The sequence below is a fragment of the Pelobates fuscus genome, chromosome 3, assembly GCF_036172605.1.
Source record: "Pelobates fuscus isolate aPelFus1 chromosome 3, aPelFus1.pri, whole genome shotgun sequence".
NCBI lineage: Eukaryota > Metazoa > Chordata > Amphibia > Anura > Pelobatidae > Pelobates > Pelobates fuscus.
In genome coordinates this window covers 90,936,819-90,956,169 of record NC_086319.1, presented here as the reverse complement: position 1 = coordinate 90,956,169, position 19,351 = coordinate 90,936,819, and the positions used below count along the sequence as shown (strand labels likewise).

Genomic DNA, 19,351 nt, shown 5'->3' with positions numbered 1-19,351 from the left:
GGGTTGTGTCTCCTCAGCCAGGAGTACCCCAGAACTATGGGAATAGATGGAGAAGAAATGAGCATCAAGGATATATCCTCTTTATGCAGGATGCCAACAGTCAAGTTAATCGGTATGGTCTCATGAAAAATAACAGGCTCAAGTAACGGTCTACCATCGATGGCCTCAACAGCCAGAGGTGTCTCTTTTAACTGGGATGGAATAGCATGCTTGGCAGCAAAACCCTGATCTATAAAGCTCTCAGCAGCTCCAGAATCGATTAGTGCCATAGTCTTAACTACTCCCTTCTCCCACTTTAAAGAAACGGGTAACACAAGCCTGCGCTCCTTGTAGTTGTGAATAGAGGACAAAGTAGAAACACCCAAGGCCTGTCCTCTAGAGGAACTTAGGTGCGAGCGTTTCCCGAACGATTGGGACAATTTAGGCGTAAATGACCCCTGACTCCACAATACATACATAAACCCTCCCTTCTCCTGTACTGTCTCTCCCTTTCAGTGAGATGAGTACTGCCTATCTGCATAGGTTCAGGAATACGTAAGTCTTCGAACTCAGAGATTTGAAAGGTAGGCGTTAGTTTAAAGGAGGGTCTACGGGTCCTATCTCGAGTGTTCTGCCTCTCTCTTAAGCGTTCATCAATACGAGATATAAAAGAAATTAAATCCTCCAAATTTTCAGGGAGTTCTCTAGTAGCGACCTCGTCAAGAATTACATCTGATAACCCATTCAGAAACACATCTATATAAGCCTGTTCGTTCCACTTAACTTCTGCCGCCAAGGATCTGAACTCTAGTGCATAATCCACAAGTGTTCGATTGTCCTGTTTAAGGCGCAACATTAATCTAGCTGCATTGACCTTTCTGCCAGGAGGGTCAAAAGTTCTTCTAAACGCAGCTACAAAGGCATTATAATTATAGACGAGTGGATTATCATTCTCCCATAAAGGATTGACCCATCTCAAAGCTTTTTCAATGAGCAGAGTAATAATAAATCCAACCTTTGCTCTATCTGTAGGATAAGAGCGGGGTTGTAGTTCGAAATGGATGCTAATCTGGTTTAGAAAGCCACGACACTTCTCCGGTGACCCGCCATAACGTACTGGTGGGGTAATACGGGAAGAAGCACCTACAGTGGCTACCTCTAGACCTGAGACTGCAGGAGAGATAGAAGGAGTACGTGTCTCCTCAGGTGGATTACTAGCACGAGACAAAAGTGCCTGTAGTGCCAAAGCCATCTGATCCATCCTATGTTCCATGGCGTCAAACCTGGGATCCGAAGAACCAAGCTGACTGTTTGTACCTGCAGGATCCATTGTCCCTGTCGTAATGTCAGGATCGGGACAGGGATCCAACACGCAGAGTACAAAGAGTGGAAAGGTACGTATACCGGGCCTTAGAATGGCCGGACTAACGTACCGAGAGTAAAGAATAGTCAGAGGCAAGCCGAGGTCGAGGGAACGAGAAGACAGATAAGCGAGAGACAAGCCGGGTCAAGGGATAACAGAGAAACAGGGTAGTACAACGAGCCGAGTCAAAACCGAAAGAGCAAACTAGAATACCAGAGCACTGAGTGACTAGACAAGCTAGAACCACGACAGGGCAATGAGCTGAAGTAAGGAGTAAGCTTAAATACCCTGGTTCTGGATGGAAATCACGCCTCTGAAAAGTACCGATTGGATATCGGACACTTGAGTGACAGATTGCTCGTGCTAGCGTCATGACGTCACGTATTGAGCGTCCTGCTAGAAAAGGACGTGGATTCCTCGCGGCCGGTGTTTAAGTGACTGGATGAACCGCGAGGAACGGAGGAGACAGCTCGCCTGGACGGATACACCACCAAGTCTCTACCTCCCTTAGAGGTAGAGGCCTCAGGTACCCTGACACTGTGATACAATTACCTTACACAATGGGTAATGTAATTATAACATGCAGAGAAATACAGTTTTTCCACATTATTCATAACTTTAAAAGTATGCATTCACATAAAACTTACATTTTCAGAATCAGCATACTCCGAATACAGACATACGTCAAAATCATACAAATTGGTCCAGTGGTTCAAAAGATAGATCGTAGACCTTTGTGACCAAATGAAGCATGGCTTTTCTGCCCAAAACCAGCTCCACAGAGTCTTCTATCCTGGAGATAATTGGGAAGCAATCCAATTTTCTCCAAGGACAGAGGCAAAACTCCATTGAACACATGGCAGCAAAAGACAATAAAATACCTAAAAATATATAACTGCAGCCATTGCATAAAACAGGTACATTCAACATATCCCCAGATAGCTTAGATCTGAGCGTACATTATTACTGAATGGTGCTCAGATCTCATACATACAGTTCAATTGCCATGGAGCCAAAGTCTTTCACATAGTCTTTCATTATATGAATGGGCTCCATGACATAGCTATCTGGGGTATCACTATTCAAATAGGGCAAGTACCGAAGGACCCGGCTTTCATGTCTTTGCAGGGGAAAATCAAGCTTTTTAACATGGGGCCATAGTCCAGAGGCAACAGGCGGGCAAACAGGCTTCTCCAATGCAATGTGACGAGATTGGTCTCGTCACATCCAGCGACTCACTCCTAGACAAAGAGGGCCGACTGCTCTCAAAACCGTGGGGGTCCAACCTTAACAGGCTATTACAGGGACGCCAGGTATAACCACCGAGGAAAACCCAGAACGCACCCCTGTCCACCTAGCTTTGACAAAACCTGACCCCAACAGCGCTGCAGACGACCTCGGAGGGTTATAAACTCTTAATGCCAACCTACTACAACTCGTTAAGACCTATCTGACCTTTACCCATATATAAAAAGGTGCAACATGTATGGACATATACCATATTTGAATGTTGAATGTTGAATATTTTGACACGGCTGTTGTGGCCATACCAAACACTTGTATTCTTCACTGCACTGAAAAATAAAGATTTATAAAAAAAAAAAATAATAATAATACATATCCACATTATTATTATAAAAGAAGATAAAATAAGTTGGCAAGACTTAGTATCCGTTTAATTCAATAAACTGTCAATCAGATCATCATATTCCTGTAATTGGCTGTACATGCAAGGAAACATTCAACATTTAGAGTTTGCTTTGTATGGTCATACAAGGACATTGTCATAATTTCCATAGCCAAGTTAAAACACAGCTAATAGTTAACTTCCGGTAAACTTTTAGTTAGCTATTAGTATGCGCCTTTATATGCTTCTTTAATAAGATGAATAATTAATTTGTAACCTAGAGCGTCATTTAAAACAAGATGCAGGTAGTTCCAGAGAGTGCCCCTAAGAATCAGGGGTATTTACTAAAGTAAAAATTGTCAGGAATTCAAAGTGAATTTCATATGCAATGACAAATGAACCTATTTGAAACCATAACTGACTTGGAGAATTTTTTAAGTTCGGCTATTTTGGCCCTAAAATTAAAAGTCACATTTAATTCACCACAATTCTCAATTTAGTAAATAATCCTGTCAGAGTCCAAAACAAACCCTGAGTTTTCCAGAATTGGTAATTTAATAGTAATTGCAGAGTGATTTACAAATGTGGACTCTACCAAATAAGTTCCAAAAAACCCACACGGGCCATGCGGTCACAGCTCACCCCATGCTGGTCATTTGGAACAACCTGAATCTTCACTGTAAGCAGCTCTATAAAGCCCTGCAATATCTAACGAAGGAGGACATTCCATACTGCCGGAGTGGTTTTAAGGACCATAACTATTAAGGACTACCCACCATTTACTCAATAGGTTAAAGGGACACTTTAGGCACCCAGACCACTTTAGCTCATTGAAGTGGTCTGGGTGCTGTGTCCATTTTGCACCTAGTCCAGAGAAACTGCAACGTTTATACTTTGAGGGTCTAATTCTGCTCTGTCTGGTAGACAGTCACTACAGGGCTTCCGGATTCGTAACAAACTTTTGGTCCGTTATCTGACACTGGACATCCTTACGCTCTGCATGAGGACATCCAGCGTCAGATTTTTTCCCCATTGGAAAGCTTTGATTCAATGCTTTCCTATGGAGAGGTCTAATGCGCGCGCGCAGGCACTTTAGAGCCCGCTCGTTGTGGGATGGAGGAGGGGCGGAGCTCCGACCCAGCGCCTAAGGACATCAGCGCTGGGATAAGGTGAGTAATCCCCCCCCCCCCCCTTGCTTACCTAAATATAGTAAAATCTTACTTGTATTCAAGTCTGATGATGCTGCCTCTGTCCCTGACCTGTATGCTTACAGCTGACATCATCAGAAGTGATTATGTGAGCCAATCCTATTGCTTTCCCATAGGATTGGCTGATATTGTCAAGGAGGCACATCAAGTCATACACAGCCCTGGCCAATCAGCATCTCCTCATAGAGATTAATTGAATCAATGCAACTCTATGAGGAAAGTTCAGTATCTGCTTGCAGAGGGTGGAGACAAGGAATGTCAGTGATATTTACTCTGCAGCACTGCCCTAGGAAGCACCTCTAGCAGCCATCTGAGGAGTGGCCAGTGCAGTTATCACTAGGCTGTAATGTAAACACTGCATGTTCTCTGATTATTAACCTGAAGGGTCTAATAATACTCACCAGAACATTTATTTATTTATAAAATATTTTACCAGGAAAGATACATTGAGATTTCTCTCGTTTTCAAGTATGTCCTGGGTCCACAAATCATTGCATTGTTACAGTTAGTGTACAATAAAATACAAAATTAATATACAATACATACAACATTTAACATAGAACAGGTAGGAAAAATATAATCAACCATGACAGGTACATTCTGTTTTGAGGTATGTAGAGAAGGATCTCTTAAAGGACTTTAAACTTAGGGAAGATTTTAATTTGTGCGGGAGGTCGTTCCACAAATGCGGTGCTCTGTAGGAGAAGGAGGATCGGGCTGCTTTCTTTTTATATTGAGGTAGACTAAGTAAAGTGTTGGTACTGGATCGGAGGTTGTAGGAAGTGGGAACAGCCGGGGAAAGCATTGCGTTCAGGTAGGGTGGGAGTTTCCCAGAAAAGCTCTTAAACACAAGGCTAGAAAGATGAAGGGTGCGTCTGGATTCCAGCGACAGCCAGTTTAGTTCTTTTAGCATGTCACAATGGTGGGTCCTGTAATTACATTGTAGCACAAATCGGCAGAACGAGTTATACAATGTGTTGAGTTTATTAATGTGGGATTGCGATGCAGATGCATATACTACATCCCCATAATCAATGATTGGCATCAGCATTTGCTGTACAATCTTTTCCTTTACTGAAGGGCTTAGGCAGGATTTGTTTCTGTACAGGGCACCTAGTTTTGGATAAAGTTTAGATGCAAGCTTTTCTATGTGCAGGCCAAAAGATAGATTGGGGTCTAACATCATACCCAAGTATTTGAAAGAGTGGACTGCGGTCAGTGTGCCATTTGAAATTGTTTTGATGGATAGGTGAGAATTGTGTAATTTGTGTAATTTAGGTACTGTTCCAAAGATCATTGTGACAGTTTTGTCAGTGTTCAGGAACAGTTTGTTTTTTGCGATCCACTTTTCTACCTCTGTAAACTGGTCTTGGAGCACAGCCTCAAGCTGCGGTAGATCGGAATTGCTCGCATAGATTACCGTGTCATCTGCGTACATGTGTACATTTGAGGATTTGCAGACATTAGGCAGATCATTTATAAATAATGAAAATAGTAGGGGGCCGAGAATGGAACCTTGGGGAACACCACACGTGACTGGGAGAGGGAGGGAGTCGCTGTCAGAAATGGACACATATTGCGAGCGTTCCGATACATACGATCGAAACCAGTTTAGTGAATGATCACCAATACCTGAGTTTTTGAGTTTGTGCAGTAGAATGTCGTGGTCTACTGTGTCAAAGGCCTTTGCAAAATCAAGGAAAATAGCTCCAGTTAGGTCTCCTTGTTCCATGCCAGTTTGGATGTCATTGCAAACTTTTAAGAGGGCAGTTGTAGTGGAGTGATTCTGGCGAAAGCCCGATTGATCAGGGGTCAGATAGTTTGATTGTTGGTAATACTCACATAGTTGCGTATGGACACATTTTTCTAAGATTTTTGACAATACTGGGAGCAATGATATAGGGCGATAGTTAGAAACCAAGGTAGTGTCACCACTTTTATGGATAGGCACTACTCTTGCAGTCTTCCAAAGTTTGGGTAAGTATCCAGACACCAAGGATTCATTAATTAGAGTTGCGACGGGTTTAGCAATTGCCGGTGCACTGAGCTTCAACAGCATTGCTGGGATTTGGTCAGGTCCGGACTGGTTTTTCATTTTTAGATTATTAAGATGTTTTTCAATGACACTAACAGGTACAGGTTTAAAAGTGAACTTGTCTATATTGGGCGTTTGCAAATTTAGTGAGACCTGATCCACATTTGTAGTTTCAGGATGTGTGCCATTTATTAGCTTGGCAATCAGGGCAGTAGAGCATCCGACAAAATAATTGTTAAAGGCATTTGCTACATCTAAGGGAAGTTTCAGGGTTTGGTTATCCACTTTGACAGTGGAGGGTTGGGAGTGGATTGGGGGAGTTTGTAGTTTATTTATGACTTTCCAAAAGTTTCTAGGGTTTGAGATGTTATTGTTCAGATTGTCATAGAAATATTGGGCTTTGGCCAATTTTGTTTGTTTTGTGCATATATTTCGCCATTGTCTATACGCACAGTGATCATTCATAGAGCCAGTACGCTTAAACTTTGACCACAAAGAATCACGAAACTGGTACATTTGGATGAGGTCAGCTGTGATCCAGTTCATATGTGCTCCTTTTACCCTCACCTTACGCAGCGGGGCATGCAGATTCCAAATTTGTAGGAGTTCAGACTGAAAGAATTCAACAGCACAGTCTAGATCCGGGATAATGTTTAATCTGTGCCATGGGAGGTTCTTGATGTCCTTTAGAAAGGATTCAAGATAAAAAATTTTGAAGGACCTTGTTATTTTAACCTTGGGAGCGGATTTAATAGCCTTAATTTTGCGCACACAGTACACTAAACAGTGATCACTGAAAGTGTTTGGGAGAACACCGGCCTCCTGGATTCTATCAGGAGAAGTAGAGAGAATCCAATCTAGTAGGGTATGGTTAAGGCTTTTAATATTTATGCGAGTTGGGGAGGAGATTAATTGCGTTAGCTGCAAAGTCTTAAAAAGCGTGCAAGAACTATTATTTTTAGGATTCAGCCAATCAATATTAAAATCTCCAAAGACCAACAGTTCACTTTTAGGGTTTTGAGCAATGGTTTCACTAAGGAGATGGGCTATGTCAGAAAGGGAATGCACAGGGGAGCTAGGTGGGCGGTAGATTCCTGCAACAATGATTGAATTACTGCACGGGATCTCAAGTGTGCCAGAGAGGAAATCAAAGGTTGCAGGAGGATTAAGGTTTTGTAAAGGGGTAAACTTTATGGAATTGTCAACATAAATAACAATGCCTCCTCCTCTCTTTGCTCTGTCATTTCTAAAACATGAATACCCCTGTATTGCAATGGCGGTGTCTGGTATTTTAGTTGTTAACCAATATTCTGAGAGCACAATGATTTGTGGTTTGTAATGGGAACACCAGGCTTGCAGTGCATCTAGTTTAGGGAGTAAACTACGGATGTTGCAGTGCACAAAAGAGAGGCCTTTTTTAGTGGGGAGATTAGGACTAGAATTAGCTGGGGGACCTGGGTTAGACTCCACATCATTTGCAAGGGCGAGTAACATAAGGAATAGGAATTTGGACATCATTTTTGTTTGGGCACATAGTGAATGGGATACTTTATAATTTTGTGAGGTGGGGGTAGGAGGGCTATTTTTTAGAACTCTCCACCAGCACTCAGCAGATAAGTTACAGGAACAAAGCATGCCATGGTGTATGATAATTTGTTTTCCAGTTTGAGGTGTGTGCTTATGCTGGTAGTGGTGTGAACAAAATTGAATTGAAAAAAGGGTTATTAAGAATATCAGTATGGTTATATTTGGATTCATGTTAGTGGTATGAGGTGTGTAGTTGTAAATGAAAAACAGAAATTGTGAAAAACAAAAAGTATATAGTATTAGTGTGTGAGATATCTATTTGTAGGGAGAGAGGTTAGGAAGATTGGAAGGGTGTGATGATCAGTGTTTGCACCTGTCAATTTCAAGAGGTTGAAAGTTGTGTGGGAGACTATCTATAAATGTAGAATTAAGCATGGGGTGGGTGGGCGAGGGGTAGGGTGGGAGGGGCCCAAGTCTTCCAGAAGGCTACCTGTTTCAAATGGCCATGGAACAGCTGATGGAGCTCTGAGTTCTATGCTGGGCTTGGTATGTTTAAAAATCAGACTGTGGGAGAGAGATGTATATTAGGGTCAGATGGGCTAAGAGAGTGGGGGGGGGGGTACATAGATGGACATTTGATTTAAGGTCATTTAAGGAAAAACAAAAGCTAAGATTGAGAATTACAGAGATAAGACAGAGGTATTTAAGTAGGGAAATAAAACCATTAAACAAGGAACAAGAAAGATATATGGGCCTGAGCTGGTTAAACTAACTTAACATGATGGACAAAGACAAAGGTGATAAAATACTTTGCATGATTAGCACAGGCTATAGTTACAAAGACATGAAAATGTATACATTGAAAATAATAAAACTAAATAATAGTCACGAAATATAAAAACATTACACATTCAACAAAATTAACAGGTTATGTAGATATAGAATGAAATGTTCATATACAATATATATAACATATACAATAAACTGTAGTTGTTCTGGTGACTAAAGTGACCCTTTAAAAATCTCCATTATCAGGGAATGGGACAGATGAAAGAATAAAGTGTTATGTCTCATTACAAAAGAAAAATGTAAATTGTTCTTTACACTGGATGTTATTCCTACTCCACATTTAACAACATAACAACATTAACAGGATTATTCACTAAAGTGAGAATTCAAAGTGAATTAAAATTTTTAGATCTAAGTAGCCAAACTGGAGAATTTTTCCAATTTGTCTATTTTGACCTTAAATTTGGCATTTGCGTGGAATTCTCACTTTAGTGAATAACCCTGCACTTAGTAAATGCTGCCAAGTGATGTCGCGAACATAACATTTTCCGTTCGCGAACGTAATGTAATAACGTGCTTTAAAACATCAGGTATGATGTTGTATCGATCAGGTAGTGTAAGGGTTACGCCCGCTTCACAGTGACAGACCAAACTCCCCGTTTAATGCACCGCAAACAACCGCAAACAGTCCATTTGCACAACCGCAAACTCCCCATTTGCACAAGGTTGGATACCAAGCTAGCAATGTCCCGTTCCTTGTCCTCACTGATGTCATTGAAGGTCTCTTCCTCCACCCAGCCATGTACAACAGCAAGGGTCCCCGAAAGGTGACAACAAGCCCCCTGTATATATTTTTTTAAATGTACACTACTGTTACACCAGATATGAGTTGCACTGGAGCCTGAATCAACTATCACTGTGCCCTGGCAGGCCCTGAAATGCACACGTGTGAAGGAAACTGACTGCTATTATTTCACAGTCAAATTTCTAGTTTTTTTTTTAATGTACACTACTGTTACACCAGTGATTGGCCCACGTCATGCCTACGCCCCCAAAACGTTAGTGTGTGGGGGTGCTGGAATGACGTGGGCCAATGGGAGCCTGAATCAACTTTTGGCTCCCACTGCCCCTTTAAGAGTGAGCTCGTGACCTGAGCCGTGCTCCTAGTGCTAGGCGGGCCACGTGACCGGTCACTGCGGTCAGTGCACGCGGCTAAGTCAGAAGAGGAGATCAAGCCGCATGCGGCTCGTGTAGAGGCAGGAGTGATCCAGCCATGCGCGGCTCAAGCTTAGGAGTCAGGTCGTTCTCAGGATAAGGTAAATACAGCCACAACCACTTATCCCAATCACACACCTTTCCTAACGTTCTATCCCATTAAAAGCATATTACCGCCTATTTAATAAAACAGATAGACCCCTACTTCATCCAGGTTACCGATCGATGGTTTGATATTCTGAGCCCTCTCTGATTTACTGTACACGCCTATTCGATATTCCCAAAAATTTTATATAGCATTTTATGTTTGTTTGAGACCACCTTAAAAATATTGGATATCGCTAAAAATCATGATCACTATATACTTTCTCTACAAACCTCTAAAACAAAACAAACTACTCATCCATCCGCTATACCACTTTATCCCACCTAGAACTAGTGCCCAGTTAAAATACTTGACTCTTACTTACCCACACTCAGTCATGCCACACACATTTCACCACTACTCTCACTGAATCCCTCTGACTACGGCTAAATTCATCTTCTACATGAGAACACTACTCCTAAGATTGGGTTGTATCCATGTCTCGGGTCTTTCATTTAGAATAGGGGCAGCTTCGGTCTCCTTCAACTCTGACACTCCAGTGCATATTATTAAAAGATTGGGCAGATGGAAATCCTCAGTCTACAACCGATATATTCCTCATCCCGAGAAAGAAATGAGGAAAGCTTTTAAAAGTTTGGCTTTGTAAATTTGATGCAATGAGTGTGTTTTTCTTTAATACCTTTTCACCCTCTTTGCATGAACCCGATATACATATATTACTAAAATGTTTCTGAACATATATATTATATTATTCACTCACTCACTCACTCGCTGGGCCGGCCTAAGACATCATGCTGCCTAAGTCCAACGATAAATGACTATGGGGGATAATGTATAATAAACACAGGTTACTGGCTATGGGGGGGATAGTGTATAATAAACACAGGTTACTGGCTATGGGAGGGATAATGTATAATAAACACAGGTTACTGGCTATGGGAGGATAAAGTATAATAAGCACAGGTTACTGGCTATTGGGGGATAATGTATAATAAGCACAGGTTACTGGCTATGGAGGGATAATGTATAATAAACACAGGTTACTGGCTATGGGAGGAATTATGTATAATAAACACAGGTTACTGTCTATGGGAGGATAATGTATAATAAACACAGGTTACTGGCTATGGGAGGGATAATGTATAATAAACACAGGTTACTGGCTATGGGGGGGATCATGTATAATAAACACAGGTTACTGGCTATGGGAGGATAATGTATAATAAACACAGGTTATTGGCTATGGGGAGGATAATGTATAATAAACACAGGTTACTGGCTATGGGGAGGATAATGTATAATAAACACAGGTTACTGGCTATGGGGGGATAATGTATAATAAACACAGGTTACTGGTTGTGGGGGGATAATGTATAATAAACAGAGGTTACTAGTTGTGGGGCAGTGGGGGGATAATGTATAATAAACACAGGTTACTGACTATGGGGGAGATAATGTATAATAAGCACAGGTTACTGGCTATGGGGGGTAATGTATAATAAACACAGGTTACTGACTATGGGAGGATAATGTATAATAAGCACAGGTTACTGGCTATGGGGGGGTAATGTATAATAAGCACAGGTTACTGGCTATGGGGGGATAATGTATAATAAACACATGTTACTGGCTATGGAGGGATAATGTATAATAAACACAGGTTACTGGCTATGGGAGGAATAATGTATAATAAACACAGGTTACTGTCTATGGGAGGATAATGTATAATAAACACAGGTTACTGGCTATGGGAGGGATAATGTATAATAAACACAGGTTACTGGATATGGGAGGAAAATGTATAATAAACACAGGTTACTGGCTATGGGGGATAATGTATAATAAACACAGGTTACTGGCTATGGGGGGATAATGTATAATAAACACAGGTTACTGGCTATGGAGGGATAATGTATAATAAATACAGGTTACTGGCTATGGGAGGATAATGTATAATAAGCACAGGTTACTGGCTATGGGGGGATAATGTATAATAAGCACAGGTTACTGGCTATGGGGGGATAATGTATAATAAGCACAGGTTACTGGCTATGGGGGGATAATGTATAATAAACACATGTTACTGGCTATGGAGGGATAATGTATAATAAACACAGGTTACTGGCTATGGGAGGAATAATGTATAATAAACACAGGTTACTGGCTATGGGAGGATAATGTATAATACGCACAGGTTACTGGCTATGGGGGGATAATGTATAATAAGCACAGGTTACTGGCTATGGGGGGATAATGTATAATAAACACATGTTACTGGCTATGGAGGGATAATGTATAATAAACACAGGTCACTGGCTATGGGAGGAATAATGTATAATAAACACAGGTTACTGTCTATGGGAGGATAATGTATAATAAACACAGGTTACTGGCTATGGGAGGGATAATGTATAATAAACACAGGTTACTGGCTATGGGAGGGATAATGTATAATAAACACAGGTTACTGGCTATGGGGGGATAATGTATAATAAGCACAGGTTACTGGCTATGGGGGGATAATGTATAATAAACACAGGTTACTGGCTATGGGAGGATAATGTATAATAAACACAGGTTACTGGCTATGGGGAGGATAATGTATAATAAACACAGGTTACTGGCTATGGGAGGATAATGTATAATAAACACAGGTTACTGGCTATGGGAGGGATAATGTATAATAAACACAGGTTACTGGCTATGGGAGGGATAATGTATAATAAACACAGGTTACTGGCTATGGGGGGATAATGTATAATAAGCACAGGTTACTGGCTATGGGGGGATAATGTATAATAAACACAGGTTACTGATTGTCGGGGGATAATGTATAATAAACACAGGTTACTGGCTACCGGGGAGATAATGTATAATAAACACAGGTTACTGATTGTCGGGGGATAATGTATAATAAACACAGGTTACTGGCTACCGGGGAGATAATGTATAATAAGCACAGGTTACTGGCTATGGGGGTATAATGTATAATAAACACAGGTTACTGGCTATGGGAGGATAATGTATAATAAACACAGGTTCCTGGCTATGGGAGGATAATGTATAATAAACACAGGTTACTGGCTATGGGGAGGATAATGTATAATAAACACAGGTTACTGGCTATGGGAGGATATGTATACTAAACACAGGTTACTGGCTATGGGGGATAATGTATAATAAACACAGGTTACTGGCTATGGGGGGGATAATGTATAATAAACACAGGTTACTGGCTATGGGGGGATAATGTATAATAAACACAGGTTACTGGCTATGGGGGATAATGTATAATAAACACAAACATAAAAAAATGGAAAAAAATTAAAAAAATAATAATACAAAAAAAAAAAGAATGCAGCTTCAGAATGAATTTAAATTGTATGCTGTCTAGGAGGTGGGAGGGTCTGGGAGGGAGGGTCTGCTGCTGATTGGCTGGAATGTGTCTGCTGACTGTGAGGTACAGGGTCAAAGTTTACTCAATGATGACGAATAGGGGGCGGACCGAACATCGCATATGTTCGCCGTCCGTGGCGGACGCGAACAAGCTATGTTCGCCAGGAATTATTCGCCTGCGAACCGTTCGGGACATCACTAATGGATTATTTTAAATGAACACCATAGAGGTGCTTCCTGGCACTGCTATTCAGTGTCTCACTCTACACCCTCTGCATGGAGATACTGAACTTTCCTCATAGATTCAATGCATCTCTACAAGGAGATGATGATTGGCCAGGGCCGTGTTTGGCTTGTGCTGGCTCTACCCCTGATCTGCCTCCTTGACGGTCTCAGACAATCCAATGGTTTCCTATGTGAAAACATTGTGATTGGCTCTGAACACCAATTCTGATGATGTCCGTCAGGCAAACAGATCAGGGTCTGAGCCAGCAGCAGCAGACTGGAGCAAAGGTAAGATTTTGCTATATTATAAGTGGAGGACAGGGGGGCTGGATGGTGTTTTTAACACTATAAGGGTCAGGAATACCTTTGTGTTGCTGACCCTATAGTGTTCCTTTAACCCTTTAAGGACCAAACTTCTGGAATAAAAGGGAATCATGACATGTCACACATGTCATGTGTCCTTAAGGGGTTAAAAATGATTTTTTTTTTAACAAATATACGTCATCATAGACTACACAGAAGCATGTTTACAGTCTTTCAAAAGAGAAATAAGACAATAAATAAAATAAGCATAGGGGAGATATGTGCTAGTAAAAATAAATTATAAATGTAAAAAAAGAATAAAATAAATATTAATAAGAAAAAAAATAAGAAAAAGAGATTTATAACTCAGCGTTCCAACAAATCAGCGTTCCAACTGTAGCCACCAGGCAAACAGGATGAGTTCCTACCTTAAATAGTAACAGCATTTCTTTGTTGTCATTTTCCAGGGCCCAGAGAGTTTTCCTCGCAACCTCCTGCAGTTGGACATTAGGACCCAGTGTGGAGCGTCGCAGGATGGAGAAAGACAGGGAGATTTCTGAAAATAACAGGAAGGGTAGAAGCAGGAGAGGAAACAAGCAGTGTTTATTGGTAACTGTACACATTCTAACAGACAACACCTGGAGCATTATTACAGATTCAAGAATAGCTCCAAAGAGTTTAAGAAAAACAGTTTAAGAATTACCCACAGAGCTTACAAGTAATTTTGAGCACAGAGAAAAGAATATGTTAGTAGAGGTGCTAGTTAATTATATTATGCTGTTCATCATAATAACAGTGATTTATGATTTATAGCTGACAACTATCCCAGATTGTCAAACACAGTCCTTATATAAAGCACAGTGTAGAGGCTTCTAGTTGGCACAACAGTGATTGCAATTGTAATGGTGAATGGAAAAATAAGTCACAAGAAAAAAAGTCAAATTTTACTTAAATACCGTGATCAAACAATGAAGCAATTAAAAAAAAATGTATTACCTTAATAGTTGACTTTGACACGGAACAACATAATGCATATATGAGGGCATTACACAAATGTAAAATAAATTTTTAAAAAGCAAAAAAACAACAACTTTGCAAAGCAAAGTTAGGTAATGAAACAAAGAAATCGAAGTTACTTATTTAGACACAAAACGTGACATTGATTGAAAACACCTTACGTAATATTGTGACATTACAAATGTTTTCAGGGTTTTTAATGTCATGTACCACTGTGTACTGTTTTACCTAGAAAATCCATCTGCTGATATCAATACTTATATTAGCAGGGGCAATTCATCAGGGGCAGCGGTAGAATTATGGTAACTTTTTCTGACTTATCATCTTGTGACTTATCTTCCTAAATTCATTAACATACACCTGGATTCATTGACTAAGTATTGTTACACCTGTTTACAACTTAAAATGCATGCTTATTATTTTGTTGGTTCAGTTCTTTAAATCTATAAAGCAACTGCATTGTTTGATTTTATATATATATATATATATATATATATATATGGAATTCCTCCCCCCTTTGTTTTTTTTTATTTATCATTCTCCCTTTTATTTGTCTTTGTTTAAGCGAATACTATAGTGTCAGAAATACAATCGTGTATTCCTGACATTATAGTGTTAAAAATGCAGTTTAGGTCTCAGGTCCCCTCTTGCCTCTGTTAAAAAGATAATAAAACACACCTTTATTCCAGCTCTGCCCCCATTCCTTCTCTATGGCCGAGATCATCCAAATTGACAATATGAAATACAAAAGCATTGGGAGGCTATTGCGCATGAGTGGCAAATAGTCGCACTGCGCCAATCAGCATCTCTTCATAGAGATGCATTGAATCAATGCCTCTCTATGAGAAACGTTCAGCACCTCGATACAAACGGTGGAGATGTTAAACGTCAGTACTGCACATTGTGCAGCACTGCCCCCGGAAGCACCTCCAGTGGTGTTACGAGGCAGTAATGTAAACACTTCCTTTTCTCTGAAAAGGCAGTATTTACATTAGAAAGCATGCAGGGACATACTATACACACCAGAACAACTAAATTATGCTGTACTTGTTCTAGTGACTATAGTGTCCTATAATGTTATTTGTGAAATATTTTGGGGGGAAAATTCCCACTAAAAACTATTTGAATATGAATACAATCTGCTGTTAAGGGCATGTATAGTAATAACTTTGAGTTTAATTTAATTTGTCCTATGAATTTACAGAGTTTGTGGAGCCATGTTTAATGATAAATACTTGCTGCTCTAAACTTGATCAGCAAAGACTTAATTGAATCAGATTATAGATCACTCTGAAAGAGTAATATTTCTACTGGACACAAGAGGGTGCTCTACTCACATTGTCGTGCAGAATATTTGCCAATCTCTTTGCTCTCAGCAAGATTGTGGGGTATATTACTTTCATGCTTTTGTAGTAATTTTATTAAATACAGGTAATGTAAACATAGTCAGTTTTCACTCAAAGTTGTGTTTTCTTTGTTGCTTTTACCTTTTTGCATTCAAATGGTTGTATAAACAGATTCCTTCCTATATTAGGGCAGCAATTTAAATGTGGTAACTGTATCCATTTGATAAGACAATAATAAAATATATCTTTAAACTGCATTATCAAAAGTAAAATTTTAGTACACGGTTAAATCATTATTTAACATTTCGAAATGTATATATCTTTGCTCTCTAACTTCATACTATTTATTTTTTACAATTAGGAAATTCCTTTACTAAGAAATTCTAGACGCACAGCTGACACAGATTGCACTGTGGCACTCGCCCCCTGATGAGCGGAAATGGGTAGAGATAGAATCACGAATGATGGGTGCGGATCTTCCCCAGTACGCAATGTGGGTCCCTAGGGAACACAGACCTCTGATCAGGGTTACATGCCTGGCAATCTTGAACTCCCTCAGACTTTGGGACTCCCATGGACCTAAATTTGGACTGGCGTCTTCCCCATCACCCCTTATGCCGATACTGCGCAACAGAGCGTTCGCCCTGGGAATGGAGGCAAAGAACTTTAGGAATATAGAACGAGCAGGCATACAAAGGATTAACCATATCTACCAGGGCCTCGAGATAATCACTTTTGACGCTCTTAAACAAGAGAGGCATTTCACACCTAGCAATTTTTTTAGATATTTACAGATTAAAGACTTCGCCAGACAGCCACATATAAAATCTATAGCACATAAGAAACATTTTTCGAATCAATATGTCAGTCAGAGATAATCCCCAGAGGTCTCATAACCAAACTGTACGCACACCTATGCACGGGAACTAAGGAATGGGGGGGACTAGCATATATCAAACGGTGGGAGCGGGATCTTGGGGAGGAACTCGAAGGAATAGAATGGCAGGAGATGTGGGAGGCCAGCAGAAACACTTTGGTATGCGTGACATTACAGGAACAATCCTTTAAGATGATGTTGCGATGGTACACGACCCCAGTTATGCTGCTCAAAATGCGCAAAACCATTACTGTCGACTGCTGGAGGGGATGTGGTGTAAAGGGGACATACTTACACATGTGGTGGGAGTGTCCAGGGGTCGGCAGGTTCTGGAGGGCCATAAGGGGTCTCCTAGCACAGGTGTTTTCCAGAGCCCCGGATTTGGATCCTTGGGTATATTGAATAGATCCATAGAGGGCTGGATTAGAAGGGAACAAAAACTAATTCACAAAGTCCCCCTAGCTGCGAGAAGAGCTATAGCACACACATGGCTACAACCAGATACGCCACACATAGCGAGTGTCAAAGCAAGAATTAGGGAAGTACGCCTAATGGACAACCTGACTGCAAGGGTTAGAGGGACCACAGAGGCTTTCCGGGAGCTGTGGGAGCCGTGGGATGACAGCCCACTGAGCTCTTAGGTGCTCGGAGGGACTTCGGGTGATCGCTTGCCCCTTGGTCCCCCCCCCCCCCCCCCCGTCTCCTTCATCTGGTCCTCAGGTGCCCCGCTGAATACTGCGATTCTTCATTTTTCCTTCTCTTCCTTCTTCACTGTCTGTCTCTACTGTTCTTTATATCCATGTCCTTTTCTCTCTTTCCTTATCTTCTCCAGTATTCCATGTTTCACTTCAGTGAAACTCCTTTCTGTTCTTCTTCTTCCTACTCCCGTATGTTCTGACTAGATCACAGCCCCGGCATCTACGGAATAAGAAGCAGGAAAATATAGCTACAGGGATGTCTTGTCGAAACCACTAGGAAATAAGCCTTGTGAGGTGCCCATGTGTCCACTTACCCCGGCAGAACTTAAATAGCTAACTAAGAATCTAGGTTACGGCCTGGACGCACTATTTGAATAATGCACAGTCATATTTGATAGGCCACGAAAAGGTATCTTCATATTATTCTGGAGACAAGTGGTTGGGAGTGTGCTTTCTAGAAGGGCAATACTGCCATATACGACAAATATAAAGAAAGCACCTTGAAAAATAACAGAGGCATGTGGGTACTGGAAGTTGTACTAATGTGTGGAGACTGTGAATCAATCCTGCTGTAAATACTGTATTACAGATGATCGGAGTTTTAATATTGTTTATTTCCAATATAATTGTAAAAAGTGCTCATACGCAATGCCTGTCTTACGCTCGTTGTAGTATTATGTTACAGGATATATCTATACGAGCTTTGATGGCTTGCGACTTTTGCAATGCACAAATCAAAATAAAGAATAAAAAAAAAAAAAAAGAAATTCTAGACACTTAATAACTTATTACATAAAAAAAAACAAAAAACATCTTTGTGCACTATAAGGCCAGGAACACAAACATGGATTCCTCACACTATAGTGTGTTAAAAACACCATCCAAGCCTATTCAACTCATTTAGTCCTGAGTTGGGCCAGCGCAACTCCCTCTCAGCCTGGCGTGCATGGCATGTCCCTTTTCTCAGCAGCACCCAGCCCATCCACCCCTCTTGGGGCCGCGCCAAAGTTCATATTTCCTTATGTTGTTACGTGCATTGTCAGACTCAGTTTCTTATTAGTGTCTAAAGGGACCAATGGGCTCCAATTAGCCTGGAGCAGTGGGACATGGATGTCTTGTTCTGTCATTAATTAAGCTCCTCTTTCTTTAGAGACATGTCGGGAAAGGAGCAGAGAAGAGAGAATTGCACGGTCTATATACCCATCCACTCTCCCAGCATATCAGTATGTCCCACTGTTCCCTGAAGATTAAAGGGACACTAAAGGAGCCCAGACTATTTATTCTCAATAAAGTGGCCTGGGTGCAGCTCTATTGGTCATCATCCTGATGGCTACAAGAGGAGCTTCCACTGAAATAACGGAAATATTGTTGGTTATTCAATCATAGGCTGGAACCTAAATAATTAGGAGAACTCTACAGCATTAGGAATACAGTTTTAATGCAAGATTTGATGTCATCCAACATGTTGTAATCATGTAAAAACATTATCTGCCAAATTAGTTAATTGGCAGAACATTAACATGTAAAATATATGAATTAAAAATATGCACCTGACACATTTAGAGGTTTAGGCGGAGGGAGAGTGGTAAAAAAAAATTATTATTTGAATAAATGGACAGATTGTGTAAAAAAAAAAAAAA

General features: G+C 40.6%; 1 protein-coding gene across 2 annotated transcripts in view; it reads right to left on the bottom strand.

Annotated features, from left to right (window-relative positions):
• Positions 1-19,351, bottom strand: part of SH3TC2 (SH3 domain and tetratricopeptide repeats 2) — a 101,769-nt gene that overhangs the window by 58,347 nt on the left and 24,071 nt on the right. For both annotated transcript variants that reach the window (XM_063447344.1, XM_063447345.1), the window contains exon 4: positions 14,202-14,329. In XM_063447344.1, coding sequence (XP_063303414.1) covers positions 14,202-14,329 — 128 coding nt within the window. The remainder of the gene's footprint in view (positions 1-14,201; positions 14,330-19,351) is intronic.